This window comes from Mastacembelus armatus, chromosome 20, assembly GCF_900324485.2.
Source record: "Mastacembelus armatus chromosome 20, fMasArm1.2, whole genome shotgun sequence".
Taxonomy (NCBI): domain Eukaryota; kingdom Metazoa; phylum Chordata; class Actinopteri; order Synbranchiformes; family Mastacembelidae; genus Mastacembelus; species Mastacembelus armatus.
The window spans coordinates 4230540-4254519 of record NC_046652.1 but is presented as its reverse complement, the minus strand read 5'-3'; the positions used below and the strand labels follow the sequence as shown (position 1 = coordinate 4254519).

At 38.0% G+C, this 23980-nt stretch overlaps 2 protein-coding genes across 6 annotated transcripts; both read left to right on the top strand.

Annotated features, from left to right (window-relative positions):
* The first annotated feature begins 1060 nt into the window (after window positions 1-1060).
* nup58 (nucleoporin 58) lies at window positions 1061-14297 on the top strand. 5 transcript variants are annotated; one of them, XM_026292178.2, is made up of 14 exons: window positions 1061-1448; window positions 1771-1931; window positions 2081-2323; window positions 2731-2896; window positions 3111-3176; window positions 4479-4653; window positions 4986-5065; window positions 5268-5386; window positions 5621-5703; window positions 5892-6093; window positions 9371-9444; window positions 11722-11805; window positions 12482-12580; window positions 12792-12932. In XM_026292178.2, exons 1-13 carry the CDS (start codon window positions 1369-1371, stop codon window positions 12572-12574), a joined length of 1626 nt encoding a protein of 541 aa, XP_026147963.1. In that variant the 5' UTR covers window positions 1061-1368; the 3' UTR covers window positions 12575-12580; window positions 12792-12932. The 5 variants fall into 5 exon arrangements, with proteins under 5 accessions (XP_026147963.1, XP_026147961.1, XP_026147962.1 ...); XM_026292176.2 differs by lacking the exon at window positions 9371-9444 and having other exon boundaries at window positions 12792-14297; XM_026292177.2 differs by lacking the exons at window positions 9371-9444; window positions 11722-11805 and having other exon boundaries at window positions 1062-1448; window positions 12792-14297.
* Window positions 14298-14970: 673 nt separating this feature from the next.
* Window positions 14971-23147, top strand: ropn1l (rhophilin associated tail protein 1-like). The gene is made up of 6 exons (XM_026292292.1): window positions 14971-15085; window positions 15814-15946; window positions 16677-16800; window positions 17434-17595; window positions 18140-18315; window positions 21907-23147. Exons 2-6 carry the CDS (start codon window positions 15816-15818, stop codon window positions 22016-22018), a joined length of 705 nt encoding a protein of 234 aa, XP_026148077.1. The 5' UTR covers window positions 14971-15085; window positions 15814-15815; the 3' UTR covers window positions 22019-23147.
* Window positions 23148-23980: the final 833 nt, after the last annotated feature.

Sequence of the window (23980 nt, the reverse complement as noted above, 5' to 3'; positions counted from 1 at the left end):
TCTCACCATAACGTTATACACAAAACAAACTGAGCCTTTTTGCCTCTTTTATTAATATTTTGAAAAACTAATATATGCCATATGAGCACCACAGGATAATATCATGACCTAAATTTGAGAGCTGTCAGGTGATGGACATCCGGGTCGACTGTGGCTCGATAAACAAAAAAAGATTGGATTTCAGACTCCAATCAAGATGGACCCGAACGCTTTCCGGGTCGATGGAAGTGCAAAGAACAATTAAATAAAAGACTCAGAATGTATGAGAGGACATTTCTTAATCAGGAAACCGGAAACTCAGAGTTATTGGGAATGTGCCTCATAAATATGACGTATATATGTGGAAAACGCACATATACACACACACACACACACGCACACACACACACACACACACACACACACACACACACACATATATATATATATATATATATATATGCCACAGGAGCCAGTTTGCGGTAGCCGACATGTTACCACAGGGTTACCTCGTCTATTAATGCATGAATGAGTATGAAGTGAAAGTGACTTTGTGACAAAGTATGGTGACCCATACTCGGAATTTGTGCTCTGCATTTAAACCCATCCAGGGTCTCACCTCAGTCGTGGTATTGAAGGTGGAGAGAGCGCTGTCTAATTCATTCATGACTCATAAATTATCATACCTATTTGAATTTACACCTGATTTTCCAACTGTTTGGTTTGTTGCAAATTAGAGACATGGAGTTATGACACGGGATACAGGTTAAATTACAAATGCGTAGTTTTAGATGAATTACTTGAAAATAAAAACATAAATAAAGCACTGTCAAATCGCTGCCATAGTAGAATTTTATTTAAGATATTGGGAAAAAAATAAGAATACACAATACTAACAGCACTGACAGGAGGTAAAGTGGAATCAACTTTACAGAATCTCGAGGGAAAAATTTAGTGCATGAATAAATTTATTAAGTGATAATAGTTTTTTAAGTCTACCTACTCTAGACTCCAGTCCAGTAGGTGGCGGTAATGCTCCTTTAGGCCTGTAGACAACCCGCAATAAAATGCACAGGAAGAAGTAGCGTCGAAGAAATGCCCAAACACAAGGCGGGCAATAAGAGAGTATCACCACGCGTTACTTCGTCTTGGGATGTTTCTACTTTTTAAACAAATTAGGACAAGCCAGCAGGGAACGAGAACAACGACCTTTAGCTGACGAGTTCCCGAATTTGGGGAAAAGCGACATTTTTGTCTACGTTTGTTTTGAGCAAAGAGGAGGCCGTAGGTTTAGCCGCGGGATCTTTCAAAGCTAACTAGCCTGTTAGCTGTGATGAGATGTTAGTCCGAGTAGCTCGCTGCTGTTTAATGTGTGTTTTTTAGAATATAATGTCGGGTTTTAACTTCGGATCAGGAACTCTTGGTTCCACCAACACCGGTGGAGGATTCTCGTTTGGGGCTGTAACTAGGTAACTAAAGACCAATTTCACATAGCCGACTTAGCTAACATTAGCATAGCCACAGTTAACCTAGCGTTAGCCAGTGTCAACAGCTTTATACCATTGTCGTGTAACATTAACGTTATCGAGAGAAAACTAACAAAAGAGTTTAATAATTTTTTACGTGATTACAACTTTCACTTTGATCGACGTTACCAGGTTTAACTCCTGTGTTTGAGATATGTATTGATACATTGATTTAAACGTTTTTCTTAGAGATTTCGTTACTGTGTCATTGTTAGATCAAAATTTCATCAAGATCAAGATTTTCGCTGCCCTTTTTCGTCTTTAGTGCACCTGGGGCCAGTACTGGTGGATTCTCTTTCGGGACTGCTCTGGGTACAGCCCCCACGTCAGTCTCCACCACAAATAGCACCCCATCTCTTGGCCTAGGAGGTAGTCTCTTTGGTCAGAAAACTACTGGAGGTTTCGCTTTCAACACACCTGCCTCAAGTAATAATACTTTACAGATACAAAGCAAATTTGCTGACATGCTGAAATAATTATTTTTTTGTAATTTACATGTTTTCTTTTCTGTTCCTGTAATGTTTCTTAAGCAAGATTTTTGGAAAAAATGTAGTTTTGTTTATGCTTTCTCTTAGGCACCGCAGCCACTACTGCTGCCTCCACCGGCTTCAGTTTGGCCTTCAACAAGCCCACTGCCTCAGCAACACCCTTCTCCCTCACCACCACCACTACAACCTCCTTGCCAGCCCCTGGGGCAGGTTTAACATTTGGTTCGGTCCTAACATCCACAGCTCCACAGCAGCCTGCAGCCACTGGCTTTACCCTTGGTCTTGTTGCTGCACCAAACACCACAGCAGCCTCAACAGTTCCTTCACTAGGTGGGGAACTCTTCTGCGCAACACTGTGTCTACATATTAATGATGCAAAGTGGCAGTCTGACTTAGTCACAAAATGATAAGGGGTTTGAGTTGAAGTCAGTACAGGGTTAGGACAGACAGTGCTGAGAGCTAAACGCAATTACAAAGCATTTTATAATTTGCATCAAGGCAAAGAAATGTATGCAAAGGCAACAGAAAGCCTTGTTACAGAGAAAACATAATTAATATAATTTTTACTTTTGGAAAAGGGATAAGACAGTCATGATGGCTTTACATACTATAGTGTGTTGACAGAGAGGCTGTTCATGTTTTATATTTTGGTTTTGGTTATGATTCATTACTAAAGATTATTTTAGAAAATATTCTCAGTCTTCATGTTGTAAATATGTGTTTACTTGGTATTGCAGATTTGGGTCAGACCACTCTTGGAGGAGGTGGGTTAACGCTAAGTTCCCTGTTAGCTGCTTCCACATCAGTACCAGCAGCCCCTGCCCCCAGTATTGGTCTAGGTGGAGTTGACTTCAGCACTTCTTCTGAGAATAAGAGTGACACATCATCTGGAGCTAATGCACAGTACGTCTTAATGATCAAGATACACATTGTTCTTTACTAAATGATCAACTGTCTGGAATTGTCAATGATATAATGTAATGCTATTAATGTAAGAAAGTGCAGGTGTTTACTGAACAGCATTTAGTGGCTACATGCTCTGTTAATGTATGTTTGACTATCAGGGACTGTTCAGTTTGTTGAAGGCATGAGTAACAGCAATTCTGTTCTACCTCAGGGACAACAAAGCTTTAAAAGATGAGAACCTACCCCCGGTCATTTGTCAGGATGTTGAGAACTTTCAGTAAGTGTTTGTGTGTGTGTGTATTGTCATAGTATTTTATCACCTACCTGTTAAAACCTGTTTTGTCTGTAATGCTGTTATTCCAAAAGAGATGTGGGTCATTGACTAGTACGTTTTAAATATAGTTGGAAGGATCGTGGTCCTGAAGATATTTCTACTAATTAAGTGGAGTGTGGCAATGTTCTATAAATATACATTTAATTGATGTGTCTAGGAGATTTGCCAAGGGGTGACATGTAAAATCCATGGTTGACATGTAATTAAAATACATATTTTTGTTGCTTGTAAATGGGCAATATTGTGCTTACCAGGCTATAAATCGCGTTTCTAGTTATACTGATTATAGTCTAAATTAGACTGACGAATGTAGGCTAGGCATAAAAACAAGCAGAAGTGCTTTACGAAATTCACTCATCTATTTTAAGTTATGTTAAACTACTGTGACAACAGTCAGGGTGGGGGAGATGAAGTGGTGTATCCTCTTGGGTTGCCTGAATGTTGATACTCACTCCAGGCTTTTCAGCTGCAGGCTTTACCTGCAATTTGAAGTCTGCAGTATTGCTCTTTCTTTTGTGTGGCATTTTCACTTTAGTTACACTAAGAGTTGTAGTTTAGTGTGACCATAAGCACCTTTTACTTTTTCAGCAGTTCACTATTATCTTCAGTTGAGTCAACAGTACCATCTAATGCTAGTGATTACTCCACGAAATTGCTGTAAATATACACACATAAATCCCTTCGCTATAAAAGTCTCTTACATTACTGTGCAAAAGTTTTAGGTACAAAAAATACACTGGGGATGCTTTATTATAAGTTACATGAATTGTGTTTTCACGTATAAATTAACATCCCACCAAATTCAGTGAATGGAACAAAACCTAAATCAAATCAGTATTTGCAGCACTTCTCTTTGCCCTTAAACCAGCAGTTCTCCTCTTTGCTTTGACATCCACACAGTTTCACCTGGCAATTTGCAGCAGCTGCTGCTATTAAGCTGCTGCAGTTCTTCTCTAGATTCAGGCTGTCCCAGTGTTTCTGTCTCTTCATATTATCCCAGACTGACTCGACACTGCCCAGATCAGGGCTCTTTGAGGGTCAGACCGTCTGTTGCAGGACTCCTGGTTTTTCTTGCCTCATTGTCCTGCACAGTGAACCTGGACTCATTCTGACACCTGATGGTGTGTGGAAAGATTCTAAACTGCCTAAAACGTTTGCACAGTACCGTATAGTCTTTTAAAATATCAGTAAAAAACATTTTTAGTGTCACTGATTATCTTATGGTTCTTCTTCCATCTTTTATAGAAAATTTGTGAAAGAGCAGAAACAGGTTCAGGAGGATATCAGCAGGATGTCATCCAAGGCAATTTCCAAAGTCCAGGATGACATCAAGAACCTCAAACAGCTTCTGTCTGTCAGTGCCAGTGGTCTGCAACGTCAGGCTCTGGCTATTGACAAACTGAAGCTGGAGACAGCACAGGTAATAGTAGTATGAGTTCTTACACACACATAAGTAATGGTCAGCCAGTTAAACCAGGAGTATACATCATGTTGCAAACTTACAAGACATATAATCTTATGTGTTCTTAATATGTAAATATATATATACGTATAACACTGGATATTTCTCAAAGATGTAACCAGAGACAAATGTAGTTGTTTCAAATTGTACTTGGAATGAAACTTAAATTGTCAATTGTTACTCAACACCTCACAAACTGGAAATGGCAAATTATTTCTTGGAGTGGAATGGGACCCTGATAATTTAAAAACTCTGTTTTTATAGAAGTGCTTTATTCTTTTTTTCTGAAGGAACTGAAAAATGCTGACATAGCCCTGCGCACACAAAAGACTCCGCCTGGACTTCAGCACGAGAACACTGCTCCATCAGAGTAAGCAAGCTGTCATATAGTGATACCAAAGCAAATGAAAGGGGTTTGTGCAGAAATGCAGTCATATTTCATTCAACTCAATTTTTTGTTGAAAGTCACACATGACGGTGTTTAACAGTCATTTTATTAGTAGTGGTAGTTCTTGACCTGTATCACTTAATATTTTTAACAATGAGAAAATATGTGTAATTTTTGTGTTTAGTTATTTCCACAGCCTGGTAGAGCAGTTTGAAGGGCAGCTGCAACAGTACCGGCAGCAGATAGAAGAGCTGGAGAACCATTTAACAACACAGAGCAGTGGCTCCCACATCACTCCTCATGGTAAGAGGACATTTTTCTTGACATTTAATACAACTGTGGTTAGTAGGGCCAATATTTCTTATTTCCAGGTTTTAAGTCAGCATTAATTGATATGTATATATTTAATTAACATTGACAAAATGTAGAGATGTTTAGAGCTAATTTACACACTAATCAAAGTCTAAAAAACCAACAGAGGTAAAGTGGCAACATAAAAGTCTTTATGACTTATGATCTCATTATTTCTTGTCCTAGACCTAACCATGGCAATGCAGAAGTTGTACCAAACATTTGTTGCACAGGCTGCCCAGCTACAGTCGGTTCATGAAAATGTCAAGGTAAGTACTCTACCTCCAGCTTTGTTGGAAAACGTGGCATTGTTTGAAAATGTGTATATTCATATCTGGGGTGATGTGCAAAGTAATTCATTAGTTATTAAATTAAACAGTGTGAGACTTTTATTGTAATTAATCACAAATGTTTTTGTGTCTTTCTGCCTTTGGCTCTGTTATGCCTTGTTTTGTAGATCTTGAAACACCAATACCTTTCCTATCGTCGGGCCTTCCTGGAAGACTCCACAGACGTCTTTGAGTCCAAGCGGGCATCTAACAGAAAGTGGCAGAGTATGCTCCAAGTCACGACTGGGCCTGCCCCCTTCTCCAGTGTGCCCAACGCTGCAGCTGTTGCCATGGCAGCCACGTTGACCCAGCAACAGCAGCCAACTCCAGGTCAGGAGGAGGAAAAAATGTAAAGAAATTTTTAAGGGGCCAGATGCTTTAAAAATGAAGACATTTTAAGAGCTAACCTTAGCTGGTGCCAAACTATTGTCTGTACTTTCTCCAATGAAAGGATCCTAAAAAGAGAGAGGGGGGGAGAGATGAGAAAATTCAGTTGCTAATCTCTGATAGGAAACCCTTGTGTTGCCTTACCATCTTGTCTCTGACTCTGTTAAAGGGTCAGACATGTATTTAGTGAGCCTTACAGTATCAGAGTGAGGACATTTTGTAGATGGCTCTGAACACAAAGTTCTGGTATTGTTGGTGCCAGGTCTGCACACTTGGAAATTTGATATGAACACCTTCAGTAATACTAGCGATGTAACCAAGCCCTTGACCTTTTTTCTCTCTCTCTCCCTGTACCCTCACTAATGAGATGCTAGAGCGGGTGTATGAGGCTGAGCTGACGTTATTGGAGAAGTGATATAACTGAAGCGAGTCCAGGTTTTCTATACTTTTTTCACTTGAATCTTAGTTATGATCAAAGCTTTTAAATCAGTTTTATTCAGTAGATGCTTGGAATTAGTCTACTCAGTGAAGGTTGTTTATGTAATGGGGTTAGAAGCATTAGACATTGTTGTGTGATTTTAGATATATTTAGCAAACATTCTCTGAATGATTTAGTTAGGATTTAGTGCTTGAATATTTTAATAAATTTATCCTAAGATAATTCCTACTTTCTTCTGTCCAACTGTGATGTGGTTTCTCCATATAGGGAACCGCCAGTTGATCAGATGCCAAATGGCAACAGCGTGCTTTATAGAAAATACAGGACTCTACAGAATGTAATTTGTCTCACTCATGTTCATTGACTTAGCAGCTTCTCTTACTAGTGTTAGGCCCAATCTAGGCCAAGACCCACATTTTCAACAAACTCTTCTCTAAATAAGTAAACTAAAGGCTTACTATAGCTTGTATTTTAAACATCAGTCCTATATTTTAAAGAATAGAAGTTAAGTTTCCATGCTTTATTTCAAATTTAGAGTAGTAAAAGCCCTGTGAGATGAATCACTTTTTTAGTTGGGTCCTGAAACAAAAGAAAAACATACAAAAAATAACATTTAAAGAAAAAAAAAATAGCACATACTAACAGTGTGCACACAAAGGATCCCCCACAATCTCAAACCATGCACACTTCTGCCAGATGAATTATCCACACAAAACCAGTAGGATATGAAATCAACACTGTCAAAGTAACATTAGTCTGCATATATACTTTAATACAACTGAAAGGTAAATCAGCAAAGAACTCTTGAAGCAAGAATTAATAACTGAGTTTAGCAATTATTCTGGTCTGAAGCCTTCCATCTTATAGTAAAGAAAAAATATATGAATAAAAATTACACAGTATTAATAGCTAACTCAAGCAGATAGATAAACTGAGCCATACTATTCCATTTGCAGTGTTTACTTTTTGAAAATTTTTTTTAGATGTATCCCTTAAAATACATCATTAAACTGAACTGACGATGTAATGGAGCAAGTCATACCGTTTCAGTCATTTCAGGCCTCAGATGAACTTTTATAAAACATTTAAAACAACTTTGAGTAGTGTCAAGATGGTTATTAGCACATTTATTCTTTTTTGTAGTCTTTGGTTTTTGGACCTTGTTAATGGCATATGCGAGCACCCACTTAAAATGAGCAAAAGCTATATATATTAGCATTTTCAGCTGATTTTGTTTTATTTTGAAGTTAGCTAAATTGTAATAGATTCATTCAATCTAAGAAAGCAATATTATTAATTGGATTTGGAATACAATAGCAGGGTGGTTTAAAAAGTCACATATCAAATTATAGAAACCTGTGGTTCATTTGCAACTTTATGCTGCTAAAAAAAAAGAAATCACTGAATCTGCTTAGACTGTTACCAGACCAGTTCTGTTAACCAGACAATGAATGTGGATTATTTTGTTTAAGTAAAATAATATTTGAACTTCAAATACTTTTATTGGGTTATAAGGACATGGAGAAGCTGCAGATACATACTTCTAAATATGTATCTGGCTTATTTAAATATGTGTTGAGTAAGATTGTGAGTATTTTGTCAATCTGTTACTTATTTGTTCTGCTAACCACACTTAGCAGAACAAATACCTTCAATATCATTTTGCCACAGTAGAGCAGATTTACTTGTGTGATGAAAGGCACCATACCTTGCTTTCTGTTATAGTTCTTTGATGATGCCTTCCATTTTTATTTCAGATGAAGCCAAATTTATTTCTGGTAATTTGTTTATTGAAACCCAATATGCTCTGGGTATGCTAACCGTCTATAAAGCCGCATTGCACTGTTTTTAAACTGCTGCTTATGACTCACTGTAAATCTCCTAACCCCAGAGCTCGGTAGTAAATTACATGATTGCTATTTTCTATTTAGCAGTCCTACCAGCCAAATTGCGACTACCCTATAGTATTCAGTACTACATTTCACAAAACCTAATCATGATGTCAGGATGTCTGACTCCTTTGTATTTATTTACTTATTTATTTTATTTTATTGTTTTTGTGTGTAACTTAGTCCACAACTGGAATGGCATAGTGGAGGTAGGCCAGCATCACAAGAAACATAACACTAACCATGCAGCTGGGTAGCGCTTTAGGCAGATTCTTGTTTAATACATAAACTTGTTGGTGTGGTTGATTCTGGTGCCTACATGCTTGTTCAGATTTGTGCCTCAGTATAAGGTGAAAGGTGCCAAAAGACTCAGGACTGAAAAAAGAAACAATTTCATTATCTGACCTGTAAATCTAAATGGAAAACTTCCATTACTGCACTTATTTGGCGTTGATGTGAAAGTGAGACAACCTTCTGATCCAGCACAGTTCTTTGTCGATTATTACTTCTCTAAATGAACCGGTGTGCTGAGTGTGTTTGTCTACAATTAAGTGTTGTGGAGAACGACATTTGTTAGTCTCATTGACAATATAAAAAATATTCAGTGACAAAAACAGTCTGCATTATCAAACATGTTCTATACTACAATGCATTTCATTGGTTTGGTTGTATGAGGCCATACCACTGTTAACTTGGTTTAAGCTGTTTCACCCAAGGGCTACTGTCACTGTAACAGGGCTGGACCATTTCTTTCAGTTCAGTGTAAATGTAGATTTTTAAAGTGCTGTTGCATAATTTCAGGTCTTTCATCCAAGTTGGTGGTAATTTATATAGACCTTTCGATAAGTTTCTTGACTGTAGAAAATTTTTTCCGTGTCAAATTCTTTTGTAGTTCAGAAGAATGACTTTTGCTGCTCACACTGGTCCTTCAGTACCAGTAAGATTCATAGGTGCCAAAAGAAACAGGTGAGTGTGGTCATGTTGTGTGTCCACATCTCTTTATTGTGTGGGAATTTATTCCCTGCTGTTTCGTGATGAAATGTTAGTGCTTGATGTAGATGCTTGTCAAGGCGGAGCATTTTTGGCAGAAGAGTGAGTACAGAGGTTGAAGTTTATTTTCCAGCACAGTTGGTGGTGCTGGGTAGACCCAAATTAATTGAGTCTTTTTTTTTTTAAAGAAATAACTGAGTGTTAACTGCTAATCTGCTGCTTTGGACATTTCAGTCCTTGGTTAAACAATTCAACTTTTGCAGGGCTGAGGTATAGCTTTGGGCTGAGCTGGACACCTGTTAGTTATATTCTAAGGTTGTCTGCTTTAGTTTACACTCAAACATAATTGTCTTCCACATCTCTGCATTGCACCGTGCTTGGTGCAAGACTGACTTAAAATTACCTTAAAATTATATGATAATTTTTTTGGTCTGTCAAAGTTGTTTGAACCTCAAAGGTGATAGTGGACATTTAACATTATTTCTGTAAGTTCAGTGTCCTCTCAGTATCTATTAAGTGCTATGTATGCAAATACCAACTGCTGTATTACGTTGAATGCTTTTACAACAGCAGGAGTGACCCCATTTACCTCCTTTTTTATTTTAACAGAAATGAAGGAATTAAAATGATTTTTTTTTTTTTAATTATTTAATTTTTTTTTTTTTGGTTGGCACAGTAAATGCACCCTCATTTACCAATAGTGCTCAGCTCAACTGAGTTCTTCAACTTCACATTTCTGAGTTGTATATAGGACCTTTCTTTTTCTGTGTGATATTGGGCTTCAATGCAGCAGTTCCCAAAAAGAGGTCAGTTTAGTTTAAAATCGAGAAAGTCGCCAACTGGTCTTTTGATTGGCTGGCTGTTTCAAGACTGTTTTGCATGTTCTGAATCATTTTTCTTTTGACTCTATCATACGCTTACATTATGCATTCTTTGTAGTGTTTTTTTTTTTTTTCTGTTTGTGACATCCAGGGGGTACTTCTATTGTAGGTTGTGGTTTTGGGAGGTGGTTGGGTCTTTGCTATCTCTGACAAGCTACACATATCTATGGAACATAGACCAGTATGCTAACCAATCACCTGACCAAATTCAGACTTGAGCCAACAAAAAAAGGTGTTTGCAGCCTGTGGACATGTGTGGATCCCAGGTGCAGCCTTTGTGTTCTAAAAGCAAGCAGTAACCACCAAGACTTTGGATGGCATTATGTGAAAAAACACACTGGTCAAAAGTGTTTAAACACAAACTGCAAAGTCAATCAATTCCTCTTGGAAGGATGGCCCAAAACTTGACTACAGTGGCTTCACCAGGAATACTAAAATTTTGTGAGTTTCCTTTATTTTGACCAGTTTACAGTGAGAGGCAGATATAAATGGCAAATTCACATTTCTTATCTAAATCTCTAGTACTTTTGCTTGTAGGTGAGTGTGTTTTAAACTTCTATAACCAATGCCTGTTAATATTAATACAGTATATTTAATATACAATATGGTGTGCCTTTTAAGCTGTATTCAATAATTGTGTGATGCATTTTTTTTTTTGGTGTATGCTAGTTCATTCACTCTCAGAAATCTTGAAAATTGGGAAACTTGTCAAATGCAGTAGCAGCAATTAATCAGTTCTGTTCTAAACTGCTTGTTTGTGTTTTATGTAAGTGGAATTGCATATTAAATTGACAATAAATCCATTTTCAAACAAAGAAACGGTTGTCCTTGTTTCTTTTTGACCGAAGTTGATTTAACCATGCAGACTAATTGGAAGCCTTGCAAAAAAAAATTAAAAAAAAAAAAAAATTAAGAGGAAAAAAGACAAGTTTCTGAGTGAAAGAACTAGCAGCATTTTTTTTCCTGCACTTTAACCCTCTCAAGTCCATCATAGACTGGGCCTTCAGGCTCCAGAGGGTTTTAACTGCTGATTCGCTGGAACGTTGTAGTTTTACTACGTGATTTCTGAAGTACATACAGTGTATTTGTACATTGCACTTTTAAAAGCATGATGCCCTGCCAGATTTTTCAGTTATACTTTAGTGATATATTTCTAGCGCTCCATGGGAGGATTGTGTAAATTGACATTAAAGCCAACTTTATTTCAGATTTAAAAAAAAAAAAAAAAAAGTTTTCTAGCACAATAGTCCAAATAACAAACCGTACAACATTCCTTTGTGCCAGCCTCTTCTGCAGTTGGAACATAATTTATTTTACCCAACACAAAAAACACATTCAGAGGAGTAAAGCATATGCTTTCTCTGTGCCTTAGGGACCCAGGCACCCTTGGGGGCAGGGTTTGGAAATCCCTTTGCCTCGGCAGTGGGTACTAGCATGGGCTCTTCAACCCTTGGAGGTATTTACCCCTCCCCTACACACTTTACCTGTTCCCAATGCCTCCTAGTTTTTAATGCTAAGCAGCCTTTTTGTTTGAGATCTGAGGTCTGTGTGAGCCTTTTGTTGAGTGTGTGTCTGAGAGAATGAAGCAGTCAAAAGATTGGCAGCTGTTTTGTGTTCTTCCTTGTGCAAAAGGTCAGGTGCCTTCAAACCACGAGAAAAGGGAGCAAATGCTTCCCTCAGGCCACTGATTGTTTTTCCTTGTTACAAGATGCATTATTTCTTTGAGAAGAAATTTGGCAAAAGATTCAACCAGTTTGTTGGTTTAAAATAATGTGTATGTCACTGAACTCGGTATGTCAACTAGCAAATCCACTTGACAACGTGGAAACAAGTGGTATGAACACACACTAAGTAGGTGTGTTCTTTTGTAGCTGGTGTATGATAAAATTATTGTCATTTTTCTCCCTTTGGCCTTGCTTTGCTGTGCTCTCTACTGGGTCTAATTTATTGTGACTGTCTCCAGTCAAGCGTTAAACTTTGTGTAGTGGTTTACTGATTAGTTTGTGGCATTTGTTTTGCATACATGTTTGCTAATGCCTAAGTGTGTAATTGAATAACTGTCCCATTTATTTTGTTCCTAGTGTAGGCTGTGTGCTTAGCCAAACTGACCTCCATGTCACTTTCTCCTACAGGTTTTGGTGGTGGCCCAGGATTTGGGGGGGTGGGGACTGGGGGCTCCTCTTTTGCATTCTCCTCCACCACAAAGCCCACAGGAGGCAGTCTAAGTGCAGGTACATACACTGCACATGCACATTACATACAGCATTGGTGTTTTAGTATTGGTGGCGTTTTGCACAGTTGTGCGAAAGGGAATTTTAGGGATTATACAACAGACAAAATCTATTCACAACTTAGTAAAAAACAAAATCTTTACCTTTTATATTCATTTGCTATTTTTTTCCTCTAACCTCTGAAATGATGTTCCCTGTTTGACTTTTCTAGGTTTTGGTAGCAGCAGCAGCTCAGGCTTCAACTTCAGTAACCCTGGCATCAACCCCTCAGCTGGCCTGACCTTTGGTGTGTCTAATCCACCTGCTGCTGGTTTTGGCACAGGAGGGCCCCTTCTCCAGCTCAAGAAGCCCCCTGCTGGTAATAAAAGGGGCAAGAGATAGAAGCAGGGAATAAGGCCTGGTCTCCCAAAAGCATATAAGTGTATTGGATATGATTGGAAACACCTGTCAAACATCAACAGAAACAGAATCAGTTATTTAAAATCATTTAGAGGTATATGATCAATAAAGATTGTGAAAATGATAATGCCACTGACAACCCAGAATTATCTACCTACCACTGATTTGTTGTGCACTGGGCTGCATAGATTAGAATCCATTTAATTTGATCCTAACAGGCCAAGTCCTTCCAGCCAGTATTAATTGTGAATAGTTGATACAAAAAGCCCATGTTCACATGTTACTCTGTTAAATTGAAACTTTAGATTTACATGGGTCCTCATACTCAACAACTTTGAATCGATACAGTGGACAGTTTGGAAATGCTACAAATGTTTATTCATTTTAATCATGAGTTTTCCCATTTGCATGGCCTGACAATTCGCCTACACAATGTACTCTGTAGCGCTGCAATGCTTTTGGGGATGCCAGCCATAGGCATAGCTGGATCAATTGCTAATTGATTATCTGCAGGACTTGCTATTGTCTGAATATTACACAAAACATATGTTCTTACGCTTTGAGGGAGACGGTGCAGTTGGTCCATTGTGTTACACAAATCTGTCAGTCGTAGAACTGCACTTCAATGCCTCTCAAATTATGACTTGGCCCAAGTCTTGTTCAGGGCATGGTAAAGTACAGAAGAATGAGTCTTATGGGGTAAAAATTGGTGATCAGCCCTTGTCCAAAAAATAAAATAAAATAAATGGGACTGTTGTCTGATTCTAGAGAGTTTTGTAGGCAGAGTGTGCAGGGTGGGTTTTTGGGGAAGCACAGTTTTATTTTTGTATCAAGTGGTGACAGAGATGAAACTGGGGAGGGGTAAAAGGGATCTAGCACCTCGGGATAGTCCTTTATCTATTCCATACAACCTGCGTTGTGTTTTCTACAGTCCGTCCTTATCATTACTTAATGATTATTTTTGGACTTTTAAGTTAGTTGAATCTTAAATCGGATTTCACAAGCAGATTCTCCCCACTCAGCTAGATTTATATATGCGCTAGAATAAACGTGCACTTGCCAGTGTATGTGACCTGACAGTGATTGTGTGAATGTGCATGTTCGCCTATTGCACAAATATGAATTTGTCTACTAGTCTGTCATAGTTGCTGACTTTTCTTGAGCATTGAGTGTGCCTGGGAAGATTTCTTTTTTTTTTTTCAATTGTCCATGTCGGTTTGGTTACCATATACTGGTGGCTGAGATATTTTTTAATCACTTTCTGTGCAAACCTGCATTTTCAAGAAACTGTTTAATAATAAAATTTAAAAATAAAGTTCTGCCGCTTTATGGCATCATTTCAATAAATGTGTGTAACATAGGTTGGAGTGTAACTTTTGCTTGTCTAAATGTGTCATCTAGTTTGCAAAAATTCAATGGTACATTCATGGTTGCATGATTGGTTTTGACCACTTATGGCAGGATAAGAGAATCAGTCTTATTCACAGCATATATGCACAATGCATTTTTAGGCATGTTTTGAAATTTTGAGAAACAATGGGAAATTAGTTTCTGTTTCAGGAGTAGAAAACTTGATAGTTATACAAGATAAATCAAGATTGGTGATGTGTTTTAGTTCACATAAAGACCCAGACACCTCAACAGCGTGCAGGCTCTCTGGGTAGATGGAGAGTTGTTTATATTCTAGGTGTTAAAGATAGCAAATAATTTTTAACTTTTAATAAGACCAAATATGTATTTACTTTAATTATACTGAGCTTACTTACTTAATTGTTTGTGCTCCAAGGATTATCCCAACCCTGTCTGTTTGTTTTAGGTGCTGGAAAGATTAATAAGTGAATTTATTGACGATTGTGTTCGTCACTTAAAAATAGTCACTTCAAATAGCTGTCGTCTCGTCTTCTGACCACAAGAGGGCGGTAGTGCTCTCCATGCGGCTTTACAACCACCCGTACAATCGAAAGAAGAGCACTGTTGCTATGCGACGATGCTGCTGTGGTTACACAGGCGAAGTGCTTGGCAGAAATGATCATCAGGCTTGTTTGAGCTGCTCTCCCGCATTATCAAAACACCTTTGTGGGATTATTCTCATTACCCCGCATACTGGTAAGATGTTTTATACGTCAGGTTTTCTAGCAGTTAACTGTTAAGTCAGATAAACGCCTGCTGACTGATTTGCTAACTTCAGACCGGCAGCATTAGGACCATAATAGTGGTGTTTTAACAGAAATGCTTTCTTATCTCTGAGCTCTGGGCAAGTGGAAGAAATAACGATAGTCAGATCGTCTAATAAAAGTAGAAATGCTACAGTGTAATAATATAGTTACTCTTACATCTAAAAATGTGTATTTTTAGATGTAAGTGCAAAATTTATATAGGGAAGTTCAAGAAAATGAAAATATGTAAAGATCAAATACCTCACATTTGTAGTACAGAAATACAGTATTTAAATAAATGTACTTTATTATTTTCCAACCCTGCAGCCAGGGAACAAAGCCAGCTAATGTTAGCCCACCTAACTGAACTTGTCCTGTACCAAACATTATATCCTTAGATTTGCTTCTTCTTTTGGAGTTTACAAAACATATTCATACGTCTTGGGTGGCTAATTCCAGAGTCAGCAATGTTATTTTGCTTTCTTTCTGTATTTCTCACAAGACAATATGTAAAATTGATGAAAATGAATGATGAAAATCAAACAGAAACACTGGATATATAAGTATAAAGAACAGGAGCTGAGCTTTTATGTTAATCTGGCAGTGTGCCACTTTTTTTATTTTCTCTGGTTGAGCTCATTGGCTAATTGGACTATATTGCAATGTTTTGTATTGCAGCCATGCCTCTTCCAGACACAATGTACTGTGCCCAGCAGATCAACATCCCTCCTGAGCTGCCTGACATCCTGAAAAACTTCACCAAAGCAGCCATCCGTACACAGCCCAAAGATTTGCTGCTGTGGTCAGCGGCGTAAGGCTTTATCTCTGTCACTGGTGACGGATGTAGAGGATACATATGATTGTGTTTTGTTCCAGTAGCTTTTAAACAATATCACAGTCATTATCTCCAGGCAGAATTGCTGTACAGAAACTGAGGCATCTCCTATTTTTTCCAGTGACAGGCTGTAATTTGAGCTCCCATGTTTCTGCAGCAGTTTGACTAAACTGTCTGACTTTCTCCTAGAAATAAAAAGCACTTTGAAAGGTGTGAATGGAATTTAAATATATCACAGTTTTTTGTACCCCGAAGGACTGCGATATCCTGTGCTATTTTATTTTATAGCAAATGACTATGAAGTGAACCATATGGTGAAAGAATAACATCTAAAATGTCTTGTGGGCTCTGAGATGTTTATGTGCTATTAAACCAACAGCAGGATCTTGCCTTTCAGAGATGCTGAAAGTCATGTCACCATTAAATTCAGTGAAAATATTATTTAAACTGTTGAGTAAGATAAGGTATGGCATGCCCTATAGAGAATAGTAGATAAAGTAAAAACAGAACAGTACGTTACATGATGATTTATTCAACTGGTGAAAGTCATTAAAGTAATGCCAACTTTGGCTTTTTTCCCCCCATAGTCTCCTTTTATCACTTATTCAATTGGTATGCTCACAAAATGTGGCATGTTCAGCAAAAGGGATGAAGCTAAACACATTGTTTAATAATATGTGTGTGTTGATAATGTGTATTTGTCCAGATACTTTCGTGCGCTGTCTAAAGGAGAGTGTCTGCCTGTCAAAGACAGACTAGAGATGAATGTTGCCACCCAGAAGACAGACACTGGGCTGACACCAGGTCTACTTAAGACTCTCCACAAACAGGTATTTTCTCAGTAGCAGGACCACACCCCATGGATGTGATCACATAACAGTTTTAGTTTCGAATTGTCGCAGTTGAATTAAAAATAATGTATAGTAATGTTTGCATATTACAGTGCTGTTTCAATGTGGATAATTAAAGTTTTATTTTATTATAAACCTGTTTTATCTCACCTTGGACAATCTCTGTGTGCAGATTCATTAAAATAGTTGAATAATTAAAGTGATTGACTTTGTAGAATTTTTAAACTGTTTACTTTGTTAGGTTGCTATCTTACGTTAAAAAGTTTTAAAAGTAGATACAAGTCTGATAAGTTAATGGTCACAAATCTACCGTTAATATAAAATGTTAATGTTGTTTTGAGACATTAACACTGTGAATCTACCAGCTTAGAGCAGGAATAAACTGCTGTTTTTTTCTGTATTTATCCTTGTTGTGTCTTAATGACATGGTGTCCAATATAGAAAAGTATCCCATAATTAAAAAACCTTCTGCTATGAAACAGATCACCCCTAACCATAGCTGCTGCATTCTCCAGCGTCCTCTGCTGTTTATTCTGTCATCTGGTAAACTAGATAACTGGATTTCTTTCTCTTCAACTCTCCTAACACCCTGCTTCCTCCATCCAATCATAGTTGTCCAGGACGGAAACGTGCAACAAGGTGGAACTGCAGAAGAAATGGAAGGGTCTGTGCCTACCCATGGATCAGCTGGAGACCCTACTGTTGCTGGGCAGCTTCAGCTCAGAAGTCAACTGGATGGAGTTTTTCGCCTTGGGCTGCAGTAGTCTAGGAGGGGTGAGATGTTACATAAGGCCAGATATAAATGCCAATACTACTTTATACCACTTCCTTTGAGCCTTAAAGCCCACTGTGAGTCCAAGAACAGCTGGAGATTCTCATAGAGCATTTCTTGTTCTTCTAGTGTTTAGACTACAATCCCGACTTCTCCCTTGAGATACCCAGGCTCTTGAAAGAATGACTGGATAAATTCTTCAACTGTGAAACTTAGCAATGTGATTAAAAATGGTACAATGGTAGACAGATCAAAGAAAATATGTTTAGGCATACAAAACATTGCAGATGAAATGTGGTCAGTGTCAGTAGACTGGACATCATGATGCAGCTGTGAAGGGCGCTGTTGAACTCTTTGACCACATGAGGGCAGTCATGTTGTACATTGTTCAGGCTCTGTGGAAAGCGTGTGAGCTAGTGTGTGTGCATGTGTGCTTGTGATTCTAAAATAGGACGTGATTGTCCTTGAGTGCTGAATGCATGGTATTGTATTTTTCGTGTCTGTTTTTAACAAACTCCTACAGTCTGGTTCTATACATTTTCTCAGACCCTCATAAATTCTCTGAAATATGCTTGTGAGATCCTGACAGAAGATGAGGAGGGAGGTGCTGCAAGGATCCCATTTAACGTCTTTGCCAAACTCTACACCTACTTGGCTCATCTGGATGGGGACATGTCACAAAACCAAATTGACAACTTCCTCAGCAGCCTGCAGCCACAAGTGTAGGTGTTATATGTGTGCATATACTCAGATGTGTTCTGTTGGTCTTGCAATAAGCAGAATAGATGTGGGTGGTGGCAGATTATGCTATTTGATATGCATCACCGATAGGTAAGCTGGCCAGTTCTCTTTTTTTCAATTGAATTAGTAGCATTAACCCAGAGGCAGTTGTTTGTTCAGATTCATGTGACCTCAGGCAGCATGTATTTTGTTCTTTTCCTGTCATTTTTTTTAAATTTTCCCTATTTTCTTTTGTCACCTGATACAGCTAACAAATCACCCAAAAATCTGTCGAAATTTCAGCAAATATGATTATATCAAAGATATACTGTGCTGCTACACACCAGAGCATTTTATTTTTTAACACTCCATATTTGTATTAATCGACGTACAATGGAATTAACTGAAATTAGATTTTATAACACTTTATGAAAATAAGTCACAAAATACTTTAGTTCTATATGGCATAACATTTTAGCCAGTCAGTCTTGGTATGTAGAGAGTTTAAAAGCCTATCCAGGTCCCCTGCCATCAGATGAGGTGAGATAGTGATAATCCTTATGCTGCTGAGTAGAGCTGTTGTACTGATGCACTGGTTTCTCTGCCCAACAGCAACAAGCAGAATGGCATGATTCAGGTTTCCAACTTCTACATCAGCAGGAAGTGAGGGATGGAAAGACAGAAAGCAATGGAAGACAGGGAAGAATGAGTAGAAGTAACAGATTGACAGCATGCTATTAATAAATGGTCCTACCAGTATTCAGTCAAGCACAGCTGTTGTTTCATTATCTAGAAATTGTTAGCATCAAGCACAGTGGGTTGTTATTCCTCACTGTCTAGCTGCATTTAGTGTCAGGTTGGAACCGTTTAATTTAGCAGCAAGACAATCACAAAGCTGCCATACACAGGCTGTGAGGTGGAATGTGTATAAGCATTTTATTGCCCGTCCCTGGTATGTCTGGGTTAGCCAAAGTTCATTCTGTACCACTGTATTTATTTATTGCAGCAGACAAAAAATGGGAGTGGTAAGGAGATAAGCCCAAGAATCGTTTGATTTTCAGCTGGTGTTAAACACACGCCAGTGTTGTGTTTACTCCTCCATTTAATAATGTAAGTAGGCAAGTGCAAATGCACATTTATACAAGTTTATTACAGTAGTGAGAAAAAAACACAAACTCTAATGCCTTCCCTAGCACTGTACCCTAACCGTTACTATCGTTACTAAATACTTAAACTCAACACTCAGTCATATTCTAACGTTAATCCTAAAACCAAGTCTTAACCCTCAAACAGGACCTGCCAAAAATTTCCTCATTTTGATAGAATTATGCTCAAAAATGGTCCTCATAAACATAGATGTACAAGTACACATACACACAGCCACATTTGTTTCAGTTGTCTTGGGGATTTGACACTGACTTATGTTCACTTCCTGGAGACTAACGCACATTCATCATAACCACTACTGGCCTAACATTAACCCTTACCCTAACTTAACCTAAAGCTAACCTCACCTAACCCTGAACCAAATCAAACTCTTTAAAATGAAATGACTTAATGATATACAAGGAAGGCCAGGTCCCTCGAGTATGAGTGTGTAAACAGCTTTTGGTATCCACAGGCACACATAGATACACACACACACACACACACACTGATGCATACCCCTTGAAGGATTGCAGCTGTGTGATAGGAGACTGGGGGACAGATTTAGATTCAGGTTATCAGAATCACAGGAAAGAAGGAATTTGCCAGGGCTTAAACTCAGATGCTCTCTGTGATACCCACAGTTAAAGTGAGATAGAAACAGTATATTGAAAATAACTCTGCATTAATGTCATTTTCTCAGAACACATTTCAATTGTGCACATTCAGATTGTGAGAGATAGACTATTTCTATTCAGGTGGAGTCTGAAACTGAGATGTTGGGTGAAAAGAACTTGGCACTGCAGCTAAACAGTTGTGTGTTTTGTATGTTATTTAGTAATTACAACAATTTACAAAATTAGATGGAAACTGTATTTTGATCATTTTGAATAATCTACATTCATCTGATTTTCCTAGATGGTTGAAACACAATAAGATTAATTTGCTAAAATAGAAATAGACCACAAGATGCTTTTCAAGAAATGAAAAAATCTTTTTTTTGTTTTTTTTTTTTTTTTGTTTGTTTGTTTGGGAAATAAGAAACTCCCAATTTTGAATCTGGAGCCATCATTTCTTCTCCCCAAGAAGTAGCAGGTACTTTCCAGTGTCACAGAAACCATTGAGGTTTGCAGTTTTGCAGTGCTGCAAATTGTTAACTTGTGAAACCTGCCAGCATCAATTTTGGGGCTTTTGGGGGAGATTTAGTTTTATTTTACATGTGTTCTAGATTACATTTTGACACAGTTAGAGGCAGTGTGGATATTGTGGTTCCTCATTACCTGTTAAAGACTTTTATTTTGATACACTTCTGCCCTTGTCTTAGTTCTTGTTATTTGCTCCAGGTTTGCTTGCACTGGCCAGCTCTAATCACACCTGTATCCCATCAGTGTTAATTAGCCAGGTGGTACATAAACCAGCTATTGGCATTCACTTGCTGCTGAAACTTCTTCTGACTTTGCAGCAAAACTAAAGGTTTCTGTAGTACAATAGACAAGTGCCGTTAAAAAAACGGCAGCTGTTTACTTGTGCATTGCTGTTTTGGCATTTTCAATATTCCATTTCACCCCTGTATGCTGTGCATCAAGTATAGATTTTAAACTTATAGTCCAGTACCTACAAAGTGCACCGCTGTGTTGTCTTTTTTTTTTTTTTGTCAGGTCATGTGCATCCTGGTTGATAGGATTAAGTATATTTCATATTCAAGTTTTAAGTCATTTAGACATGGACCCTGTATTCAAGCATTTTATTAAACTGTTCCTTAATGTTCTGGTACTTTCCACTATTCCTGCACCTTTTAACTATGTTGTGTGAAACAGAGAAAGCATTAGAAGACCTGTCCTCAAGTTTCTAGGCAGCTAAATTCAGATGCATTCTTTGGTACAGGGGTTTTTACTGTGTAGTTTCAGTGCTGTGTTAAAACTTGGAAAAAGCCTGATGTTACTGCAAACATGTCAGTGGTTTAGGAATCCCGGCTCTAGGGTGGACCTTGTTACGCAATCTTTACTGTTCCTTCAAGTCTTGCTAATAACATCACATCTCCAGGGACACAACAAATGTAGCAGAGCAGTGCAAAAGAGACAGGAGAAGAGTGGACACAAAGGCTCCCTTTTAACTTTCCTCTGTGTAGCTGTTGTGTAACAGATTTCAGGGTAAGGAAAAAGCAAACCATGATTTCTGCTGCATTCTGTCGTTGCAGAAAATATATATTTGATCAGTCAGCTCTACTGTTGTGCTCAGTGTACAGTATACCCTATTTTTAATGAGTTTACAACTTACTGTCAGACTTGGCTGTACATGGTGTACTTTGTGAGAACCAAAACTTGAATGACAAAGTTACTGTTATGTAAGTCATCTGTTAGATTGTTGTTCAAGTGCTTATATATGGCTAAGGTATTATATACAAATGTATATGTCATAGAAGTCTAACAACTTGCTATATCTTCCAGGGAGCTGCAACATGGAATGATCAAACCTCTAGATTTCATCCATCGGGATGATATGGATTCAACTACATCTGATTCATCTAATTTTGCCAAGGCCAGCTCAAAGGCTGAGTAAGAACCAACAGAGACAGACATGTCAAACTGAAAACTTTACACATGCCAGAGATATCCGATCGAAATCCTAATAGATCTATTGATGCAGCATTTCTATGTACATATATTTAACTAAAATACTTTCCTCAAAGGACATTGTAAACCTTAGAGTTGTGTTTAATACTTACTACCATCTAAAAGATCAGGTGGGATGAACCATTAAAAACCACCATGGCTGCCTTTGGCACCTGTCAATCAGGGAACACCTCCAAAGCATTTTTCCCTTAAGCCTCATTATCTTCTACATGCAACAATGATCTTATAATCCCCACTGTGACACACATGAGTAAATGTGAAATCAATTATTAAGACCTCACCTTCCTGTGAAAAAACCTAGAATTACTTTGAGTAGCTTTTCAATAATTGGATTTATTTATTTTGCCTTTGGAGAAGCTTTTATATTGAGGTTGCGTGTGCATGTGTGTAAAAGATACTAAAATATTTATCATTTAACTTTGTAGTGTGTTGTCACAACTTTTTTTTAAATGACCTTTGTTTAACAGCATAGATTGTTTCATTCAAATAATAATGTTTTTGTGAGTGTTGCTTTTTATCATTAACCTAATTCTTTATGTGGAATATGTTAACAGTAAATGAAGCTGATTTGTCCAGGCTGTACTGAGATTTTGCACACATGACCTCACATTTCAAAAAGAACATAATTAAGAACATTGCACGTTCATTAAAATAAGTTAATTAACACTAGTTAATTATACTATTGAATTTTGCCTACTCATCTGGCAGCAAGAGCTTTCTCTGTCCCTGGGTTTTTAGTGTGGTCCTTAGTTTCTCAAGAGACAATGAGGTCAGTCTGGGCCTCATTAACCGATTAAGCAATAATATGAAGTGTTTCTAATCAAGCTGTTAGCTAATGAACAGGACGTTTGGCTACAGCAAAATACAAACATTTCCAGGCAAATCTTAGATACAATGAGCATCATGAATAGTCATTTTGGTCACACATTCACATTAATATCACAAACACACACACACACACAAACCTAACAATTCAGTGCTTGTTTTAAAGGGAAACTCCTCTTTGCTCAGCTCTCTTGCTCCATGTCCTCCATAAAACACCTTGGTGTGTTGAGGTGTATAGGCTGTTTGTGGTCTTATGAGAAATAAATGACTGATGAGAAAAGGCATATTCGTGGTGCTCATACTGTGTATGTGGGATGCAGCATATATGAGCTCTACTGCGAGAGGTCACGAGAAATTTATTTATAATCAAGAAAGTCATATAATTCTTATTTTAAAGGCACTGATGCTGAGGGACATACTTAACCTACTTAAAGCCGACTTAGTGTGACTGTATGTGAGTAAAGTCCTCATTATGTCCAACAAATGTTTTCACTTGTACTTTCTTGCAAACTCAGTGATCCCCATTCTCCCTATAATTGCTCATAATTGCTCATATAGGCTACAGAGTTGCAGGGTAACATGCTGCGTTTAATGTTGATCAAATAGCACCACGATGTTGCAGGAGAGGTACTTAGGCCAAAGAGCACCTTTTGCTTCAAGGTAGGCGGAGAGACCTTTCAAACTATTTGAACTATAATTACAGGTTGCCCAGCCCATTGTGGCTCTTTAATAATTCTTCACCCAAATGGAAACAAGATGACACGCAGAGAGACTGGCAAGACATCACAAAACATCCAAATTACACAATCCCATTTTACTGGCCTACTGAATCTGTGCAGAGCTGCTCTTATTTTTGGGGGTTGAAAGTATTTCATATGTCACAGAGTGCTGCAGTCACACCACCATTTCAAAGTGTCTTAAATATGTAATGGATCAGAGGCTTAGTGTAAACATCACCATCTATGTCGTACACATACACACACATTCACAAGGGCTCCAGTCAGCTCGCTGTGATTATCTGCAACAATAGTTCTTCTTGAGCACAGGTTGAAGTAGTGCGATT